Source organism: Diplotaxodon limnothrissa, linkage group LG9 (genome assembly GCF_057381915.1).
Source record: "Diplotaxodon limnothrissa isolate DT_005_m linkage group LG9, D_limnothrissa_male_GT1.1, whole genome shotgun sequence".
Lineage (NCBI taxonomy): Eukaryota > Metazoa > Chordata > Actinopteri > Cichliformes > Cichlidae > Diplotaxodon > Diplotaxodon limnothrissa.
In genome coordinates this window covers 3,708,033-3,725,026 of record NC_140604.1, presented here as the reverse complement: position 1 = coordinate 3,725,026, position 16,994 = coordinate 3,708,033, and the positions used below count along the sequence as shown (strand labels likewise).

At 43.7% G+C, this 16,994-nt stretch overlaps 1 protein-coding gene across 2 annotated transcripts in view; it reads left to right on the top strand.

The window, feature by feature from the left end:
• kcnh2b (potassium voltage-gated channel, subfamily H (eag-related), member 2b) overlaps positions 1 to 10,962 on the top strand; it is a 275,704-nt gene extending 264,742 nt beyond the window's left edge. For both annotated transcript variants that reach the window (XM_085362590.1, XM_085362591.1), the window contains 9 exons: positions 961 to 1,213; positions 5,620 to 5,813; positions 6,877 to 6,979; positions 8,179 to 8,330; positions 8,418 to 8,556; positions 8,647 to 8,836; positions 9,438 to 9,543; positions 9,647 to 9,748; positions 10,558 to 10,962. In XM_085362590.1, coding sequence (XP_085218716.1) covers positions 961 to 1,213; positions 5,620 to 5,813; positions 6,877 to 6,979; positions 8,179 to 8,330; positions 8,418 to 8,556; positions 8,647 to 8,836; positions 9,438 to 9,543; positions 9,647 to 9,748; positions 10,558 to 10,962 — 1,644 coding nt within the window. The remainder of the gene's footprint in view (positions 1 to 960; positions 1,214 to 5,619; positions 5,814 to 6,876; positions 6,980 to 8,178; positions 8,331 to 8,417; positions 8,557 to 8,646; positions 8,837 to 9,437; positions 9,544 to 9,646; positions 9,749 to 10,557) is intronic.
• Positions 10,963 to 16,994: the final 6,032 nt, after the last annotated feature.

Sequence of the window (16,994 nt, the reverse complement as noted above, 5' to 3'; positions counted from 1 at the left end):
GTTAAGAGGCTAAAGCTCCCTGAAATGTGATAAAAGATAGAAAGAGGTTACAAACAGGGCTGCTTAGCATACCTTTATTGGGAAATAAGAGAGAGTCAGATGAGGATGGGGAGAAATGGGCAGCGGGAGATAAAGAGGGAGCCCAGCGAAGGCTGAAATGAAGAGCGGAGCTTGAAATGGATGAAAGTGAGAGAAATGGTGAGGGAGAAAAGCAGTGTGGGTGTTCTAGGTGCAGTTCAGCTCTGTGAAGTCAGCCAGGGAGCTACAAGAGAAGCCCAGAGTCTGCTGCTCAGAAACAGCCTTCCACGCTCGCAGTGAGCTCATTACAATTTCACCAATTCTTCATATTAATTACACTCTGTGGGCCTGCTGACTCTGTTCCGATATGCCCGCTGAAATATAGTTTGAAATCATTTGCACTGTAGTTCAAAAACAAGAGGAAAGAAAATCAATGCAGAGACCCTTCCTCAATCAGTGCTGCTCACGCTCGTCTGATACGTGGAGGTTAAAAGTGGGAGGGATTGAGTTCATGCTGGGATGTCTCTGAGGCTTAGAACCAACTTCTGATAAATGCATAGATAGTTTAGTTTTGTCGTGTTCATTTGTGGAGTGGGTAATAACAGTAAAAGGCTAATGTCCCGTGAGTGTTTCCCACTAGGGATGAAGGTGATAAAGACAGTAAAGGCTCCTCTTTTTATTATTCCTTTCAAGGTTCCATAATCTGTGACATTTATGTGACATTTGCTTTATGTTCTGAACTTGACATATCATTCAGTCGCTGCTAATAGCGTCTATCATAACCTCGTGCTCGTCCTTCCTCCCACCTCTCTTCTTCTCTTGCCTTCTCCTTTCTTCCTCCTTCTACTTTACCTTCCTTTCGCTCTTTATTTTGCATCTTTTTATCGTCTACTTTCATTCACCTCTTCATTTTCCTCGTGTCTCCCTGCTTCTCCTCCCCAGGTGCTGAAAGGTTTCCCTGAGTGTCTCCAGGCTGATATCTGCCTCCATCTTAACCGGACGTTGCTGCAGAACTGCAAGGCTTTTAAAGGCTCCACGAAGGGCTGCCTCAGAGCGCTGGCCATGAAGTTCAAGACTACCCACGCACCCCCGGGTGATACGCTGGTCCACGCTGGCGATGTCCTGACCGCCCTCTACTTCATATCCAGGGGATCCATAGAGATACTGAGAGGAGACGTGGTGGTAGCCATCTTGGGTAATGAATGAGGATATTCATGCTTCACTGACATCTGTAGAGAGAGGCAGCGTGACAACAGCGATAGCACAATGTTTATTATGAGATCAGATCACACTCAAAAAAGCAGTGTTTCACATTTGCACGTGATGCAAGCCTAATTGTACACGTGATTAGGAAACGTGGATACATGGAATATCGAATATCGTCCATTCCAGCAGATCCCAAAGGTGCTCTGTTGGATTGAGATCTGGTGACTGTGGAGGTCATTTACAGCACAGTCACATCTTTGTGACGTGACACGTCACCCTGCTGGAAACAGTCATCAGTAGATGGGCACACTTTGGTGGTCAGCATCAACAGTAAATCAAGCCGACACTACTGCATGACCAGCAGCAGCCTGACCATTGATAGGCAGGACGGATCCATGTTTTCATGTTGTTCATGCCAAAGGGCGTCGCAGCAGAAATCAAGACTCATCAGACCAGGCTTCATTGTCCCAACCTTCAAATGTCCAATTTTGGGGAGCATGTAAAGAGTAAAGTGTGTCTTCAGTTTGCTCTTCTTAGTCGACAGGAGCGACACCCGGTGTGGTCTTCTGCTGCTGTAGCCCTTCTGCCCTCTTCTGCTTCATGTTGTGCTTTCAGAGATGCTCCTCCGACTCACCCAGACGACCTCCAATCGCTGGAAATGTTCTCTTTGTCTGTAAACCCTGGAATAGTGTGGGGAGAAATGGCAGCAGAAATACCGGCCCACCAACAACCATGTTGTCACCAATGTTCCCTCTAAGCTGGCACATCTCTGCACACAGAAAATCTGTGTTGCGCACAAAAAAAATCTAACCTGAATTGAAATTAAAATTAATACTTCAACAATCCTGTTCTGCAGTGTGAGTCAGTGACTGGCTGCTCCTGTATGGGATCAGAACGATGCCGCCTTATCCCACAGTCCAGCCAATGATGCGATTCACATTCGTATATACGAAGCTAATCAACATGGTTGACAGGCTGTGACAGCGTCCTTATGTGCCCACTGATGTGGCTGATGTGAGTGAAGCCACGTTAATGACAACGTGTACAACCATTGGAGACGTGAGCAGGACAGACGAACAACTGACGGGAAAAGTGTGGACTTTATACCAGTTTTTAAATTGTGTTGATCGGCCACGTAAAACCAGAGTTATGATAAAATATCTGCAATGTTTGTTTTTCTTCCTGAATACTGTCGTTGTTTATATTTACTGCGGGAAGAAACGGTGAAAACGGCGTTTTATAAGGAAAACGCTCAAAAGCCTGTGAACAAAAACAAAACCAAAGAAACCCCACCCTTCGCATTGGTCGAAAAATGTACCATGTCGACCAATCAAAAAATGATATGGCAACATGGCATCTAGTTGTTAAGAGACGGGGGGAAGTTTTAGGAGTGACTGCGTGTTTGAGATGTGAGAGATTTGAGACGTTTAGCACAAATCTTGTGTAGTTAGTGTGTAGTTAGTGTGTAGTTAGTGTGTAGTCAGTGTGTAGTTAGTGTGTAGTTAGTGTGTAGTCAGTGTGTAGTTAGTGTGTAGTCAGTGTGTAGTTAGTGTGTAGTTAGTGTGTAGTTAGTGTGTAGTCAGTGTGTAGTTAGTGTGTAGTTAGTGTGTAGTTAGTGTGTAGTTAGTGTGTAGTCAGTGTGTAGTTAGTGTGTAGTTAGTGTGTAGTCAGTGTGTAGTTAGTGTGTAGTCAGTGTGTAGTTAGTGTGTAGTCAGTGTGTAGTTAGTGTGTAGTTAGTGTGTAGTCAGTGTGTAGTCAGTGTGTAGTTAGTGTGTAGTTAGTGTGTAGTTAGTGTGTAGTCAGTGTGTAGTTAGTGTGTAGTTAGTGTGTAGTCAGTGTGTAGTTAGTGTGTAGTCAGTGTGTAGTTAGTGTGTAGTTAGTGTGTAGTTAGTGTGTAGTCAGTGTGTAGTTAGTGTGTAGTCAGTGTGTAGTTAGTGTGTAGTCAGTGTGTAGTTAGTGTGTAGTTAGTGTGTAGTCAGTGTGTAGTTAGTGTGTAGTCAGTGTGTAGTTAGTGTGTAGTCAGTGTGTAGTCAGTGTGTAGTCAGTGTGTAGTTAGTGTGTAGTCAGTGTGTAGTTAGTGTGTAGTCAGTGTGTAGTTAGTGTGTAGTTAGTGTGTAGTCAGTGTGTAGTTAGTGTGTAGTCAGTGTGTAGTTAGTGTGTAGTTAGTGTGTAGTCAGTGTGTAGTTAGTGTGTAGTCAGTGTGTAGTTAGTGTGTAGTTAGTGTGTAGTCAGTGTGTAGTCAGTGTGTAGTTAGTGTGTAGTCAGTGTGTAGTTAGTGTGTAGTCAGTGTGTAGTCAGTGTGTAGTCAGTGTGTAGTTAGTGTGTAGTCAGTGTGTAGTTAGTGTATAGTTAGTGTGTAGTTAGTGTGTAGTCAGTGTGTAGTTAGTGTGTAGTCAGTGTGTAGTCAGTGTGTAGTCAGTGTGTAGTTAGTGTGTAGTCAGTGTGTAGTTAGTGTGTAGTTAGTGTGTAGTCAGTGTGTAGTCAGTGTGTAGTTAGTGTGTAGTCAGTGTGTAGTCAGTGTGTAGTTAGTGTGTAGTCAGTGTGTAGTTAGTGTGTAGTTAGTGTATAGTTAGTGTGTAGTTAGTGTGTAGTCAGTGTGTAGTCAGTGTGTAGTCAGTGTGTAGTCAGTGTGTAGTTAGTGTGTAGTCAGTGTGTAGTTAGTGTGTAGTTAGTGTGTAGTTAGTGTGTAGTTAGTGTGTAGTCAGTGTGTAGTCAGTGTGTAGTCAGTGTGTAGTTAGTGTGTAGTTAGTGTGTAGTCAGTGTGTAGTTAGTGTGTAGTCAGTGTGTAGTTAGTGTGTAGTCAGTGTGTAGTCAGTGTGTAGTTAGTGTGTAGTCAGTGTGTAGTTAGTGTGTAGTTAGTGTGTAGTTAGTGTGTAGTCAGTGTGTAGTTAGTGTGTAGTTAGTGTGTAGTCAGTGTGTAGTCAGTGTGTAGTTAGTGTGTAGTCAGTGTGTAGTTAGTGTGTAGTGTAGTCAGTAGTGTTGTGTGTGTCAGAACAATGAGGCGCCTGCTGAGTGTTACAGGTGTTACAGCAGTGACACATCTGCTGCTGTCAGGCCTGCAGGTATCAGGCTGTTGTTCTCCTTCATCTCATAGTGGACACAAATTATTTTTGGAGCGGCACAAATAATTTGCGTGGCATCAGATTTGATGCAGAACAGCTGATTGTTCTGTAAATAGTTTGAAATGTTTGTTTAAAAACACCTTGGCTGCATTTAAAAAAAATAGCTGCAAAAAACTTTGTTGTTTGCAAAACTCAGTAACTTTTCTGAAGAAGTAACTATATAATTAATTGCCCAACATTGGTCATTATTTACTGTATTTGCAGACAGAGTTACAGACTCTCTCCCAGACCACAGACTCATAATACAAGTCAGAGCAAAAAACAGAAAGTTGTGTTTTCAAAATTGGAGTTCAAGTTATTTTTACTGCCAATAGTGTTAACATGCTACAGGTCAATGACTAGTCTAACATAAATGCTGTAATTTGATTATTTTAATAAACATGTAACTTGGATGGATTGGATGCTGGTGTGACCACAGTGCACACGTCTGCTGTTGCTCACAGTGGTCCAAGGGACGCTCAGGGAGTTTGTGTGTTCGCTCAGACACGTGAAACATTAGAGGGAACGTTGGTTGTCACGTGCTGATGCTCGGTTAAAACCTCAGCAAGTCGTCTTGATCACTGCTACCATGTGACTGTCAGATTAGATGTTTACGTTAATGAGCAGGCGAACAAGTGTACCTAACAAAATGGCTGGAGAGTGTATATGATGATGTGTCTCCTTGGTAACTGTGAGGTCACAGGTGACTGAAATAGATAAAACAAGAGTTTTAAATTTTAAATGTATAAAAACTGCAGTATTTACTGTGTTAGACAACACAGTGCACAGGAGTTTTTATCTGTTTCCTGAAGCTTGCCTAACACACAGCCACATGAGCATGAGCTGGTTCTGCCATCTACTGGTAACAGCAGCACTGGTGTCGTTAACATCTGATGCGCCTGCTCCACATACATGACACAAGCTGCAGCTCCCTGCAACAAGACACTGATCGATCTTTTTAAGTAACATGCATGTAGGCGTGGAGTGTGCAGGCACGCATCACACATCTTTATTTCTTACGCTATAAAAATAATCAGTTAACTTCATGCACTCATTTGTAAATAGATGCATTGAAACCAAATTAGAACAGATGTTTCCAGAGTCAGCTTTGGAAACAACAAACTTTATTTGCTATATTCACTGAGATTTAAAATATGATTTACACAGCTGACATTTAAGTTCAATAAAAGGTTTCTGTTCTTGCAGCTCCACCTGATGCATCACAATATTGTTGACTGCTTGTATAAGATCAACAATCAAATACGTGCTTTTCTATTCTTTTCTGCCTTCCCAGGGAAGAACGACATCTTTGGCGAGCCCATCAACCTGTATCACCGACCCGGTAAATCCAATGCTGATGTGAGGGCTCTAACATACTGCGACCTTCATAAGATTTTGAGAGAAGATGTTCTGGAGGTGCTGGACATGTATCCTGAGTTTGCAGATCACTTCTGGAACAACCTGGAAATCACCTTCAACCTCAGAGACGTGAGTTTCAAACTCCTCCCACAGCAGACGTCAGTAAAATCTCATAAGAGTGGCTCGGTTCATAATCGAAATACACAAATAATATCAGCGAGTCCAAAGTTTATTTTCAAAATTCTTTTTTTGTATTGACAACCAGCTGATGGGTTTTTGTGGTTGTGGGATGGAAGTTGGTGTGATCACAAAAAGACAACTATGACTGTGAAAGGGAACCTGCCCAAGTGTTTCTGCACGTTATTAATACCTAACATAAGTCCTACGTTTTTATTATTATCATTTTGTAAAACAAAAATGAGAAAATCCAACAAGATGTGCAGAACTTTGAGCTTCATTCACAGGAAGAAGCATTTGTTTTTCTGCCTTTACCGTCCACAGCAGACAACAGGAGCTGGCTATTTTGTTGTTATACGCATCAACCTGTCAGTGGATGGTTGAGCAGAGGTGTGGGTGCTGTAGGAGTATGAATGGTGGACTGGTGACCTGTTCAGGGTGTGAACACTATGACTGCTGGACATTATTGAACTGGACAAGCGGTTAAGAAAGGTTTGGGTAGCTGCTGCTGCTGATAGCAGGTGCAGCTACCTGATGCTGTCTGTTTCATTGTTGCTCGTGCACAGGCAGAGCCTGGGTGAAAACAGCTTTTACATCCCCGGGCTTGTTCTGATTGTGAGTGAAATAATTCTGCACAGTGTGTCTTTGCTTTGTCGACAAGTTGCTTTGAATTTGCAGCCACGTTTCTCCTTTTGTTGCCGTGAAAGCCGCAGCATTGGCACGCCCTCGGTGCCTGCTGAGAAAAGAAGTAGAGTACAGAACACACGCGTACACACACACTGCATATTGATGCAACTCAGGAAACAAGTCTATTAATAACACAGCATTTTTTCAAGACTCTGAGCTAATAAGCTTCAGTGTGGTGTTGTGTCTGGCTGCAGGTGTGATGGTATGTTTCTTCCATCCATCACCGATGTTGCAAAGAATCCAAGATGACTTATTTTCACTATTTTTACAAATCACATCCCACACTTCTCCTCAGAAGTTAAGTGATGAACGCTGTTTTATATTTCAGACTAACATGATCCCAGGTTCTCCCAGCAGCGACGACTCCAACTCCGGGGGGTTCAACAAATTAAGGAGGCGTAAACTATCATTCAGAAGACGCACAGAAAAAGGTAACCCATCCTCCCTGGGTCTCATCAGTCAGCGTGTTTCACCGTTTCTCTGCTGAATGTTTACTCTGTGTATTATTCTTGGGCATCATTATTATTAGGAGCCAGTTTTCCTGTTTATGAACCCTGGTTACACAAAGCAGTTAGATAAACTACAGGCATGTTGTAAATGTATAAGCGCCAGGTCGTTTTCTCCTTCTAAATTCAGACAAAGCTGAGATGATTGTAGCTGACTCTAAAAATCTCATGTGCTTAATTAGATCATGACATTACCATGACTCCAGTAATACAGACAGAAATCTTGGAGCTACTTTTAACCAGGATGTGTCCTTTAACACACAGGACTGCTTTCTTTTATGTGCGCAATAGCTCTAAAATTAGAAACATGCTGTCTCAAAGTGACATTGAAAAGCTAGTTAATGCATTTATTACTTCAGTGCTGGAACATTCCTTATTGTCAGGCTGTTCTAAAAGCTCAAAAGCTGCAGTGACAGGACCAAAGAGGCCATCTTCTTCCCATACTGGCTCCTTTTCATTGGCTCCCTGTCAAAATCCTTCTTCTCACATAGAAATTTTGAATAACCATACATTAAAGACCCCATAGTGTACCACGTTATAATAACAGAGCTCTCAGACAGACGGCGATCTAGAGTTTCTAAAAGTAGAATGGGAGGCTTCAACTGTCCCGCTCCTCTGGAATCAGCTCCCAGTTTGGTTCCAGGAGCATCCCTTACTAAACCTGTTATAGGTTTAGCTGCTGGTGGGCTTTCCACGATGACGAGTGTTTCTTCTCCGTTCAGTTCTTTTCGCTCCCCTGGTGTTACACAGCATTAACGTTTGTCTTCTCTCTCCCACAGTATCTGTTTCTTTCTGTCTCTCTTGTCCCACATCAATCGTGGCTGTCCCTGAGCCCGGCTCTGCCGCAGGTTTCTTCCTGTTAAAAGGGAGTTTTTCCTTCCCACTGTTACCAAGCGCTGCCCATAGAGCACAGTCTGATTGTTGGGTTTTCTCTCCACTGTGTAGGATCTTTACCTGATAATAAAAGTGCCTTGAGGTGACTGCTGTTGTGAATCGGCACTTTAGATCAGATTGAATTATTTTATCTGCTTGAATGGTCAAAGAAATACTATATTAATCTTCTTACTTCTAATCCAGCTAGACTGACCATCTTCTCCTTTTTATCCATCTGTGCATCTGTCCAGATGATGCAGATGCTGGAGAAATAAAAAAGTCCCATAAGTCTGTGAGACGAAGACAGCGGGAGACGGCCCACAATCAAAAACAAGAGGAGGCGTCTAAGAGGCCATGGGGGGCACATCGAAGCTCAGTGTCCTCACATTCCAGTGGTGATGAGGTACGACTCCACACTGCCACTGTGACTGTTATACAGGACAGCACTGTAAAAACTGATGTGGATGTTTTGGTCCTGCTCCTCTTATAGGGGGAGGAGTCAGTAGTGACTGGTCTCGCCCCTCCGTCTGCAATGCAAGAGAATCCACACAAGCAAGTCCCGCCCTTTACCGAGAACACCGAGGGTGATGGAGACCCCAAGCCTGGGAACACCTGCAATGCCCTGTCAGGTATGGTACGACAGAAGACACACTCATCCTTTCCCACTGCTTTGCACACTCACATACGCACCCACTCCTCCCCTCTCCACCTTCATATAGGGGCATTCTCAGGTGTGTCCAACATCTTTAGTTTCTGGGGAGAGAGCCGGGGGAGTGGTCAGTACCAGGAGGTTCCCAGCTGCAGCCTTGCCTCCCCTCCACCCCTCAACACACCACTGCACAGCTTGAGCCGCCAGCAACGCAACCAGCTGGACACACGCCTGGACCTGCTGCAGAAACAGCTCAACAGGTACAACTAGCAGGGTTGTTTTTTTCTTTTTTAATGCCTCTACAGAGAGCTTCTCCTCTCGCTGCTGCAGCAGCCCTGTAGCCTTTGGCTCAACGAGGCTCTTTCTCAGGTCCAGTTGAGATCAAACGTTTGTACTCCTCTGTGCTGAGCTGTAGCTGCTGAGAAAGACTATATCTCCACGTTAGCCTCTGCTGATAAAGGTGTGCATGTGGGGGGGACTCTGCTCATATGTGAAAGTGTTGCCGAGTTTAAAATAGCAGCAGACTGGCTCCTAATTAGCCTGAGATAGGACAAAGAGGATGAGATGCAAACTTCTGCACGCGTCCCGCACACATTTATCTACATCTGCAGTGTGACTATGCGCCAAGGCGCTTTTTTGCTGAAAAGATAAAAGAAAACTCCTGTGGGGAAAAAGAATTGCTTTACTTTTAACAGACTAACAGCAGGATGTTAAGAGAAACGCACCGTTAGCAAAACAAAGTTTCAAAAAGTGCATTCGATACGACTCGAATCAGCAGTCTGGTCCATTTATTTTTACTGCTAGCTTCCTTTCTTTTTGAAATTGACATTAATTATAGATCATCTCTTATACACTGTGAAGGTTAGAGAGTCGCATGTCAACGGACATCGGCGTGATCATGCAGCTGCTGCAGAGGCAGATGGCGCTGGTACCTCCAGCCTACAGCGCTGTTTCATCACCACCTCAGGTAATAACGCACACAGCGTATGGGACTTGTGTCAAAGAATGAACCTCACCGTCGTGGTGGGTTACACTTCACGCTCGCTAACAAGATGATGTTTTCTTTTCAGGCCTCACCCTACCCAGGTCCCGGTCCAGGACCCGGTCCGGGAGATGGAGTGGTTTCTCCTGGTACACCTCTTGAGACAGAAACACTGGCCTCTCTGTCACAGGTGAAAAACGTGCTGGCAAATCTTACCCTGCTGATCTGTCAGTAACATGTTACATTAAATCCCACAAACACTAAATAAATGCTTAATTGATTTATTTAGCATCTTGCACATGTTGTATATTTGGAGTTGAATCAGGTACCTCATCGGTGACACACCCCAATGTGTCCAAGTGAGTGGGAATCATTCTTCATTTCTTCCTGCTGTCTGCAGGAGTGTTTACAAGAAACAGTTGAAGGTTCAAGGCATTTACATCATTCTAATTGCAGACAGACCTCCCTCCTCCATATATAATATATTCTGTGAAATCTAGCTTTCCCATAAAAATGTTGAAGCTCCAGATTCAACAGTGATGTGATGATGTTTCCAAAATACAGTCTGTCCAGAATGTAAACTTCGATATGACGACACGATCCTGGAGTGCAGCATCAGGGGCGTGATCACAGAGCAGACGGCCTCTTTAGCCAAACGATCTGATACCCCCGTGTTGATATGGTGCCTGGATCATCATAATTAATGGTGGTCCAGGTTCAACACTGCAAGAGACCAATCACATTGTTGTGATGTCATAGTTTTGTAACGTTTTGTAATCCCACTCAGCAAACCCAAGCCTGTCTCCGCAGATCTGAACACAGTCGTGTCAATCATGAAACATTTTACATACATATTAACATATCAACACAGCCAAAAGCACACGTTTGGGCTTTTTGCAACATGCACAGGTATGAAGTCTTGCATGACTAATTTCTTCTGTTCTTGAAAAGCACAGAACAAATTGCAATCCCACTGACCTCTCTCTTCTTTCCCTACAGATCCTGCATTCCCAGGACTTTGAGGAGTTCCCAGCTAAAGCTCTTGACTCTCTGCAGCCCCAGGACACGTCTCTGATCAACACAAGCCAGAGCCAGCTCGCCCCTTCTGGACTGGACGGACTAGGCCAGCATCTCGGACTAGGCGGTGGAGCTGGAGTCGTTTCAGTGGCAGGTTCAGGATCAGGTCTAGGTTTAGAGTTAGGGAGTGGGGAGGGTGCAGTTTCTAGCTTAGGAGCAGGGTTAGATTTTGGTTCAGGGGTATGCATGGGTGCTGGGACAGCTGCTGCAACAGGAGTCTCACCACTGGATCCTGAAACCCCACGGAGGCTATCGCTCCAAGAACCACAGACACCCCTGGACTCACGGACACCACAGAGACACAGCTCCGACCCAGGGGGGAGCTAAAGAAGACACGGGGATGAGGGGAAGGCGAGTGGGCTCAAGGCAGGGACACGGAGAAAATGAGACTGCTGCATTCAGCAACTCTTTAAGTTCCTTCTGGTTCCACCGCTCCACGTGGCACTTTGGATTTCAGGAGACACCTACTGTACCTGCCACTTAGCCTTTTAGGGCCCCCAGCTACTGTATCTTCACTGTCAACCTCTCAATAAGGACTCACTGCCCAGAGAACGTGAAGCCAGGCAGGGGGTTGAGGCCTTTCATTATCTCCAAATGTTTCCCCTCTCCTCGGGAAACATTTGGAGCTTTCTGAGCCCCACAATGGTACGACCTTTAACCAAAACCACACACTGAGTGAACATAGTCTGGTCTGGACCTCTCAGTCGTCCTTCTTAGGATGTCGCTTTTTTCAGACTTACATATAAACGACTGCTGACTTGTAGAAGAATCCCTTTACTGCTGTATCCAGTGTTGGATGACTGACAAGTACCATCGAAGACAACATTGAACAGAATGACGAAACAAGTAGCCATTTACGTCTTGCACTGAAAATCCTATTGATACGATGATTATTCTATTCTATATGTCCATGGCGCTTCCGATAAACTCTCAAACTGGTAAATTGTAGTGTTAGCTGGCCTAACAGGAGTCCTGCTGTCTCGTCCTGTCATTGGTTCCTTCCCCCTGAAGTCCTACACCCAAGAGGTGGAGCTGATGTTCCACGCTTCCCAAGAGCACACTGGATTGGCTGGTTTGCACCTCAGGGGTGGGAACTGGAGGGTAAAAAGCCATGAATTTTCTTGATGAACATATCAGCTGCCCTGTCATAAACATTGTACAGATTTGCTAGGGAGTGAAGAACATTTGGCACGCTTAGGCAGCGTCACAAACAGGTAAACTGGCAAACTTACAAGTTTTCCACAAGAACAGTGCACCAAAAAATAAAAAACACACAAAAAACAGCTTACTAATTTCACGAGCTACGAGTTGTGACCTTACAGCAAAGTTGTGTTGGATTATTTTTGACACAATGAAGTCAGCAGTGACTGGATACTTGGATGTGTAACGTCACATCAAAGCTCATGCATAAAGGGAAAACATGTCGAGTGATTCTAGTTTATCGTAGGTTGAATTTGCTACCTCAGATTTCATTGGTTCCTTTTTCTCCTAAGCATGCACCCAGAAAGCTTCTACTATGTACATAAGCGTTTGTTATGTGAGCCGTAATTACACAAGTTTGCCAGTTTACAACGACCAGCCGAATGCGCCATTATTCTATGTACAGTATAATATGCAAACACTGGCAAGACGACAGGAGCGAGTGTGATTTAATCTTACTACGTGTGTGATAAGTTCAGGTCCAAAGCTTTTTATGTGTGCGTTCGTCCTTGTTTTTGTCTTTCTGTCTGCAGAGCCTGGTGATTAGCACGTTTGCATCCATGCACTGTCAAGGGTCGTTGGTTTTTAATTTCCAAGACAAGTTTTTGTCTAGAAAGAAAAAAAGAAGATGTGAACACCTCCATTAAACAGGCAAATGACAGTTTAGTGTTTGAATTGATAGCACAAACCCTTTACAATGTTGACATCTACAGCTGCAGAGAACACAGGAACGAGAAACTGCACCTGACAGTTATTTTACAGCATTATTTCAATTACCTCCTACTTTGGAGTCCCAACATCTCATCCTTGTCACAAACTTTTAATGCAGATTCTTGCAGAGGTATGAAAAGGCTGTAATTACTTCATCACACCACTGCTTTATCCATGTGATAAGTTTAGAAACACAGCATGCATTACGTTTAGAAACAAACCAGTTTTGTTCTAGCTCATTAGAAATGTACTCTTTGACAGTCCTTTGATTCAGGATTGACTCTGTTCAGGTACATCAGGAGATGTGTCTGGTTCCATTTAACCTTACATGCAGTGCAGTTATCGACCAAGGGAAGAAGACGCGTAGCTTCAAACTGTTGGCGCTGCCGCCCATCTTAAATATCCATCCACAGCACTTCAGGCTGCACTTCATCAGTTCAAAGCAACAGTAAACATGTTATCAGTAACCAGTTGAATGAATAATGCCATTTCCTTCTGTTTATAAGTGCTTCTTTCGCATGTAGACAGACACGTACAGATGTGGTTTTAAAGTTTACCGACGCTCATCATGGACGTGAATGTAAAGGCAATACTGGGCTTTCAAAGGTTTCTTTGGGCTACTCTTTCCCTGGCTCAGGAATAGAGCTACAGAGCTGCAGCGCTGCGTGTGGACTCTAAAGCAGTTTTGATTAACCCTAACCCCGTGCTGTAACCTAACGCATCAGGTGACGCACACAACAGTGATGTGAATGTCATCGAGGATCGTGGCATTTCCAGTCCCGAGGTCAGCTGGGACGTAGAACCACAAAATAAATCTGGTTGGATATTTGACAACTCTTCTATGAAGAATTAGTAGAGTCCAGCTAAAATGGTTGCATTCTTAAGCATGGTCCGGTTTCCACTGGTTTGTGGGCAGGACTTTGGAAAAGTTTATCTCACTTGCTTTAGTTTATGTTTAGGTTACTACCCTGTTGAAACACCTGGTCACATTCAATTTTCAACTGATGGTTTGAGGTGTTGTGGAAAAAATGTGACACGGTCTGTTTCCTTCATTGTAATATTCACGCTGTTCAATGTTCAACTGATGTTACCACCATGCTCAACAGTTGGTGGTGTTCTTGGTGTTTCTCCAAGCAAGCCTCGGGTAAATTTCGCCAAGTTTAATGGTGAAGGGCTTCCTTCTTGGACAACAATTTGTCATTCTGCTTGCAAACTGGCTTAGTTACAGACAGTGACAGTGATGTTCGAGCACGTTACAGTTTCCTCTTAGCTGAGCGTAGAAGTTTGAGTCCGACCTCAAGCAGAGCGCAGTTCTTTAGAAGTGACCCCAAGAGATTCTCTGACTCTTCCTCAGATGTACGCCGAGCTTCTTGAAATCTCTCATTGTACTGTGTTAGTCAGTCTGTTGCATTTATGGCTCAAAGGAATGTCTACAAAAGGTAAATTTCCTACTCTTCACAATGTTTGTTGTGCAGTCATTGCATCCCAGAAAAAGAACACGTCACAGAAATGACTGAAAGCTCGATACTGCCAAATCATTCATATCCAGATGTCCAGAAGCACGTATAACTAGAACTGTAAGGGTCACGAGGATGAGTCTGGGATTCACCGTTAATTACTGTAAATGGCCTAAGGAGAATGGCGTGCACTGAGCTTACAAACTGTGTGTCAAAAAGAGAACATCTATGAAGGAATAAACAGCAACACTTTTCCTAACGTGATATAGAAGATGACGCATACACTCTAAAAGATATTACTGGTCATATGGAGTAAAGGTGGAGTCTGGATCTTGTTCAATCTGATATCCCTGTTGGTGTTCATCCTGCATTATCATTCAATTTGATTCATACAGCACCAAATCGCAACAACAGTCGCCTCAAGGCGCTTATATTGTGAGGTCGACCCTACAATAATACATAGAGAAAAACCCAACAATCATATGACCCCCTATGAGCAGCACTTTGGCGACAGTGGGAAGGAAAAACTCCCTTTTAACAGGAAGAAACCTCCAGCAGAACCAGGCTCAGGGAGGGGCAATGATGTTGGTCCCATCAACATTGCATCTGACCAATGACATCGTCTGAGTATTCAGCTAGCATTACCCCACGAAGTTAGCTAATGATTTTAAAAACTGTCACTAACAAACCAACAAACCTGGACTAACATTACAGTGATGACACAGGAACAACACCAGTCCAGGGATATGAGATACACCCTGGAGCACACCCAGATAGCTCTGGGCAGACAGGTGTTTAAAATCATAAAAGGTGATGGATACTCCTGTATATTCGGGGAAAAAACCAGGCTGTTTTTCTGCATTAATGGTCACTTTTGCACAGTCTTTTTAAGTTCTCAAGATGAAGGAAAACAAACACCCATAACGTCTTCAAAATGTGTCTTCCCTTATACGCAGTTACATGGAAAGACCCTTTCCTGTACTACAAAATCAAAAGTTGTAATGGAGGAAGAGGGCAAGCTTGTTGTTGAAGTGCAATAGTCCTTTAAAGAGTTGAGACTTGTAGCAGCTTAACCACGTCCATTTGAATTTAAAGCACTTTATTATCATTATTATTTTTAAACAGCGCAGATGTTTAATAAAGACTCAGGAATGTGTCGCCGATGTCACAGGTCTGATTTTCCTTTGTCTCAAAGAACTCAAAACCAACCAATCAGAAAGAAACAAATTGGATGCGCGGTCACATTTCAGCAGAGTTCCCCTTTAATGCAGAAGTGTGAGGATTGTATTTCACTGTGGGTCTACGGTGTTTATTTATTGTCGTAGGATTATGTGTCTGTGGGTTTTTCACTGTTTCAGCATGTAACGGCTCTCTGTGCTCTGTCATTCTTTTGTTCACTCTGTGTCGATATTTATTCAGTATTTATCCATATTTAATTAACATTATTGTACTAAAAAATTCTCAATCAACTCCTGCCTGCAGTCGAGGCCACATTCGGTATCTCTCACCCGTTAGTGGAAATTGCCGGTGTCTGTGCGGTGATTGGGCCGTGCGTGTGCAGCCGCTTCGTAAAGGTGCACTTTAAGTTTGAACCAAAGCAAGCCCGTGCTGTGAACAAACCACTGCTGGTGACATTGTAAACTCTAATCCAGCCCTTTCACTCCCAAAAGATTGTCGTCATTTGAGTTAAGTGCAGAAATGCAGCTGGATTGAGCGTAACTGTAAACAAAGATCTTTTTAAAGTGACTTGATTGGCGAGGGCGTGATGGGTTTGTTAGGACGATTGATGCTGTTTAGTGACGGCACTCTGGAAACAGGGATTCCAGCTTCTTTCAGATGGACTGCAGCTTTTTCCTTCTTTTCAGTATTCTATAGTCGAAGCGTGAGTGAAAGCATCGCGGGTGTTTAAAGCTGTTAAGGTGACACTGACCAAATCTGCTGAGCTCTCCTTACTACTGCACCGTACCTGGTTTCACTGCCATCACCAGTTTTGTTTGGTTTGTTCCTACCAGCAGTCCCTGCCTGTGCTCTCCAGGAAACAAAGAACTATCCTCGACCCAGTGGACCTGGCTGCTTTACAACACTTTCTTTCTTTCTTTTTTTGACAGTGCAGTCAGTGGTGTCTTTCAGCAGTGGGCTCCCATTGCCATCTCATACTGTAGTGAGTCTTGTGTTAGTGTTCAATGACAGTCACCTAGTGGCCTGAACTGTATCTTTACATTCAGAACTATGACCTCAAAACTAGAATGTGGTTGTTGTCGACTCTTCCTCCCTGACCTTGTATGTGACGGTAGACCTTAGTGCTAGAGGACACATTTATGTATGCATACTGCATATTATAACAATAGAGGGTGCACTTTCCAAGAAAAAAGACACCAAGGGAGGGGGCGGGGGGATGTTTTGGTTTGTGGGCAGTTTTTGACTTGTGGGGGCAAGTGCTTCTTCCCCTTTGCATTTAGACACACACACACACACACACACACACACACACACACACACACACACACACACACACACACACACAAAGATAAGAACTGCCTGCGCACTTAATACACATGCCTCCCCTTAACAGCTCTTCCATACTGCTGAGCTTTTTTCAGCTCTCTTCTACTTTCTATGAGTTCTCACAGACTTGCTATTTGTAGATATTTTGCGCACTTGAAGGAGGGAGGGGGGGTTTGGTACCGTTTACACAACACTGGATCTATTCTGCCTGTAAATACCACCTTCTATTACTTGTACAGGAATCAAACTCTTTGGCACTTGTATAGCCAGCACTATGCAGAAACCGAACTTTCTTTGGCATGCTTTGAAATGCAGAATACTATAGAGGAAAATATACAAAATAAATAAAGACTGCTCTGATTTCTTATTTTAAAAAAACAAGGAGCTGTCCATGGTAAAAATGGATGTGACGACGATGACGGTGATGAGGGTGATGAAGCTAAAGACTTTTAATATTGTACACATTTTTACTTGCATGCTGCACTG